General features: G+C 39.5%; 1 protein-coding gene across 1 annotated transcript; it reads left to right on the plus strand.

Moving 5' to 3' along the window:
* The first annotated feature begins 1334 nt into the window (after positions 1 to 1334).
* On the plus strand, positions 1335 to 4598 carry LOC133140597 (alpha-1-antitrypsin-like protein CM55-SI). Its single transcript, XM_061260632.1, has 5 exons — positions 1335 to 1376; positions 2483 to 3114; positions 3600 to 3867; positions 4119 to 4266; positions 4401 to 4598. Exons 2-5 carry the CDS (start codon positions 2484 to 2486, stop codon positions 4596 to 4598), a joined length of 1245 nt encoding a protein of 414 aa, XP_061116616.1. The 5' UTR covers positions 1335 to 1376; position 2483.
* Positions 4599 to 4948: the final 350 nt, after the last annotated feature.

Consider the following 4948-nt stretch of genomic DNA (forward strand, 5'->3'; position numbering starts at 1 on the left):
AAGCCCCAATGTGCAGGAAGGAGATGTTATCCTGCTGAAGAGATATGACCAAGAGATATGACTGGCCTGTAGGACTGGTCACTAAAACATTTACCAGTGAAACAGGAAAGTAAGGAAGGTCGAAGTAAAAATAGTCAGGGATGGTATTCAAAGACTGTTCCAAAGACCTGTTTCAGAGGTTGTTCTACTCTTACCAAAAGTGACAAGGAACTGATGTACTTACCTCTGGTGTTCGTACCTCTGACATTTCAGTTGCATTTGATTTGACATCGAAGAATTTTATTCTTCAATTTTTCAAAGTTTATTCTTTTTTATGATGCTAGCTGCCGAATCTACATGTACTGTAAGCTAGGCTAAGCTAATTGCCACCATTTTCTGTATTGTTTACGGTTTCACACCGCACAGTCAGTTTCTGTATTGGGTCTTGACGATTGGAACTGTCTGCATAGCTATACACAGACGCATAGTGAGGGCAGAAGACTACTAGACATTTCTACAGTTCAATTTGCAAATCACTGACACTTGCAACCCCCCTCCCCTCTCTCTAATTGAGTAAAGTGGCATGTGCCAACCAACCGTGTGCCATTATTTTATATTGAAGAGGGGCCAAACAGCCTGGATGCCCCCACACCTATACTAAAAACAAAACCTTGCTATAAATGGCTATTCATCTTGTAATGTATGTTTTTGCACACTAAAATAATAAATGCATTAACCAGGCGAGGATTTTATTAATTTCATCTGTTTGCAAATGCACCTATTAGATCCAAAGATATACTGGTAATGAAAACTGGTCAAGTGTAAGTGCAAGCAGTTTTTTTAAATGTCTGTTTTGGTCCAGCAGATGCTCATGAGGGAGATTTGACTGAAAGGGCAACATTTTCCTGCCAATTCTTTTGTTTGATTATTCCCAGTGATATCCTCGTTAACATTGCTTGTTAAAAAGCCAACATTGCGTGGTTTGTAAGGCCAACAGAGTTCAAAGTTTTACTTCGGATTAAAGTAAACATGACAAATTCATAATTAAAACCGGTATCAGCAGTTGAGTACTATACTAATTGTGTAGATATATGTAGGTGTAATGGCAAGTGGAGGATTGTCATGGAGAGTTTAATGCTGAATATGGCTTAATGTATGCTCTCTTCATATATTTCATGACATGTTTTATCAAATATATATTATTTACATAGTTCTTGTATGGCCTCCACTTTTGTTTCTAAAATGTTATAATCACTAATCCCAGTGAAAAGAATAATGTTATTTTTACCAGGGCAAACTCTGGTTTTTATACCACTTAGTTCAAAGTCTGATGCCTTATCAAACTGGACATCATATATAAATTCAGCCATGGGGACAGTGTCCTGAACTGACGTGAGGTGAGTCCTGAATTTATTTTAATCAAAGTTTTACCTGTTTCTAAATAAATATGTGGTGTACATTTTTGCTTGATTGTTAGTAAGGACTGCATATTCAGAAAATGATATCATAACACTCAGTGTAATGGACCCAATCCCAGAGACTCACAGGAGGCAACAGTTGTACAAATCCAAAATAATTACTTCATGAATTGACTTTAGCCAAAAAAGAAATAAATACAAATAAATTCTGAAAAGGCACACACACATAAAACAACCAAAAACAGGCAGAGAGCACAATCATAAGTAAGAGAAAAAGGGGAAGACTTGGAAAACATACTCAGGAAAGTGGAGAACCCAGAGGACTGGGTCAGATATTGACTACATGTCCTGTGTACGTATATACAAAGTGAATTTAACATGTGCAGACTAAGAAGAACCAAAAATCTACATATCTAATAATGATGAAAAATGAATGCAGAAGAGACAGGGAAACATGAGGAAAAGGAGGGAAGCAGGTGGCGTCTGGTGGCCGACAGTGGAAATGGTAACAAATGAATCATTGTTACTAAGGGCTTCACTTTCAGTCAAAGTAAAACAAGATTGTTTCAAAGTAGTTGAAATAATGAAAATGAAGGTATAGGGAAACCAATATGAGCTGAATGCTCATTATTGTCCTTAGGTTATTAAATTGTATCTGAAGTTACAAACATTTGTCTAAGATAGCAATGAAGATGAGGACCCTGCTGTGTTTGTGTGTTGCACTGGCTGTGCTTTTGTCCATCGTGCAATGCGACTGTAGTCATGGTCAAGGTGGCAGTCCCATTCATCCTCATGGTCATAGTCATGATCATGGTCATGGTCATGGGCACTAATATTCCTGTTGGAAAGGGCATCACCACAACAGTGAAGCCTGAAGACATACCTGTGTATGTGTGTGTGTGTGTGTGTGTGTGTGTGTGTGTGTGTGTGAGAGAGTGACAGAGAGAGAGAGTCACTGGTCTTTTCCTTTGTATAATCTCAAATTAGTTTAATCTCACAAGGCATAAACTGTAAATGCAATAAAAACTGACTTTATTGCTTGTTAGTAATGCATTATTTCTGATGTATGTTTTGATACTTACCAGGATGAGGGTGCTCCTGAGTTTGTGCGCTGCGCTGGTGCTGCTTTGGTCCACTGTCCAGTGTCACCCTGCCCATGATCACAGTCACCATGGCAATAACGACGTCAGCGTTTCTGCCAATGGAAGCCTGAAGATATACCAGGAGAACCTGGACTTTGCTTTCCGTCTGTACAAGCATGTCTCCGCCCAGCCCGATTCTCAATCCAAGAACGTCTTCTTCTCCCCACTGAGCGTGTCCGTGGCCCTGGCTGCTCTGTCCGTGGGGGCCAGAGGGAAGACGCACCAGCAGCTCTTTGAAGGTCTGGGCTTCAACAGCTCAGAAATCACCACAGAGGAAGTGAACCAGGCCTTCCAACACATCCATCACAACCTCAACGAGAAAACAGATGTAGACCTGTCACTCGGGAACGCACTCTTCATTGGACAAGACTTCAAGTCACGTCCTGAGTTCCTGGAGAGCATGAAACGCTGTTACGAGTCAGAGGGTTTCAGCACAGATTTTAGCAAGCCTGAAGAGGCCAAGGAACAGATCAATAAGTATGTCAATGAAAAGACCAAGGGTAAAATATCAGAGCTGGTTCAGAATGTGGATCCGCTGACAGTCCTGTATCTCATCAACTACATATACTTCAAAGGTGAGGCATAGGCTACATAGAGCCTCAGGCAGGAAACTTTCCAGAATGGGTTTGTCAATCTCTGGCTAACTAGGCCAAACATTTCCTGAATTCCACTGTTTAGTTTTCATAGTACTTGGTTAACTATTCAATAATATCTGACAAAATAATAATTTGGTGGCTGTCTCATGAGTTTATTTATTTAGGGGCATATGAGTTATTATACAGGGGCAGCCTGTAGCCCCATGGCTAAGATACATGACGGGGATCATGGAAGGTTGGTGGTTCAAGCCCTGCTGCAGCCACGATAAGATCTGCGCAGCTGTTGGACCCTTGAGCAAGGCCCTTAACCCTCCATTACTCCAGGGGGTATTGTCTCCTGCTTAGTCTAATCAACTGTAAGTCGCTTAGGATAAAAGTGTCAGCTAAATAAGTAATTATGATTATTATTATGATGATTATTATTTCAATTAACACATTTCCTTTGCTGCCTTTCTTAACTGCAGGTAAATGGGAGATTCCATTTGATCGATTTGAAACCAGGAAACAAAACTTTCATGTTGATGATGAAACAACCGTTTCTGTTCCGATGATGCACAAAGAGGAGGATTTTCATGTTTATCATGATGAAGACATCTCCACTCACGTTCTCCAGCTGCATTATAATGAGTCCGTCTCAATGATGCTGGTCCTTCCAGAGAAAGGATTGCGGGGTCTGGAGGAAGTGGTCTGCAAAAACCATTTGAAGAAATGGATTGCATCAGTAAAGAAGAAGTAGGCTATTTTAAATCAAGTGTAAAGTGCATTTATAATGTGAACCTGCACCACACCAACAACCTTCTCATGTGGGAAATAAGTCAACTTCCTTACTTAACATGTATTGCATCAGCAAATTTTATAATGTAAGATCTAAGAACACAACTGTTAGTGGTGATCAAAACAGATCAAGTGTGAAGATGTTGAACAGTTGAAAATCATACTGAATCATGTTATGCTTAATTATACTACTGTTGTTACATTCACAGGGTGTACCAAGTGTATGTTCCAAAACTGTCCCTTAAGACCTCATATGAACTCAAAGAAATCCTTTCTGAAATGGGAATCACTGACATATTTGGGGATACTGCAGACCTCACTGGAATATCGGAGGAAGGGAAATTGGCTGTATCTAAGGTAGGGAAAATCAGGTGCAAATCAGGTAATAAGGTCCATTGTCTTTGTTTAAATTTGACTCACCTATAGATTAGGCTATTTGCTATTTGCCATATATTGTCTGTATTTCACTAATGTTTGTGCTGTTTTTATAGGCTATACACAAGGCTACCTTGGACGTGGACGAGACTGGAACAACAGCAACCGCGACCACAGGATTTGGATCCTACCAAATCCTCCGATCCTACCAATCCCCCATCTTGAGATTTGACCGTCCTTTCATGATTTTTGTGCTCAATGGTGAAACCAGAAGTATCCTATTTATGGGGAAAATTGTGAACCCAAAAGCATAATAAAATGTTTGTATATGAACTGTTTTGAAGTGTTTAATGTGTTGATTTCAATACACAGACATTGTAATCATCACTGTGGAAATGTTCATGTTAAGAGTGGTTTGCATTTCAAGATTCCTAACTACACAAACATACAGTACAATTGCTATAGGGCTTTTGCATTACACCAACTTCATAATTACAGGTGAGTTTTTCCCTTTCAGTCCGATATCAGTCGTTGAAAAGATTACAGTTATTACAGTTTTTACTTTGGCACTGAATTCAGAACCTGTAGACACAAAACTCAAAACAGAAAATATTTTTTCAATTGCTGGGATACAATATGTAAGAACCAAAAATGTGTTCACTGA

The sequence above is a fragment of the Conger conger genome, chromosome 11 (assembly GCF_963514075.1).
Source record: "Conger conger chromosome 11, fConCon1.1, whole genome shotgun sequence".
Taxonomy (NCBI): Eukaryota; Metazoa; Chordata; class Actinopteri; order Anguilliformes; family Congridae; genus Conger; species Conger conger.

Bases quoted from the DNA above. Each gene is read 5' to 3' on its own strand.
- LOC133140597 (XM_061260632.1), top strand. From the start codon at position 2,484: ATGAGGGTGCTCCTGAGTTTGTGCGCTGCGCTGGTGCTGCTTTGGTCC. The intron at 3,115-3,599 runs GTGAGGCATAGG...TCTTAACTGCAG, and splicing joins CAACTACATATACTTCAAAG to GTAAATGGGAGATTCCATTT. The intron at 4,267-4,400 runs GTAGGGAAAATC...CTGTTTTTATAG, and splicing joins GGAAATTGGCTGTATCTAAG to GCTATACACAAGGCTACCTT.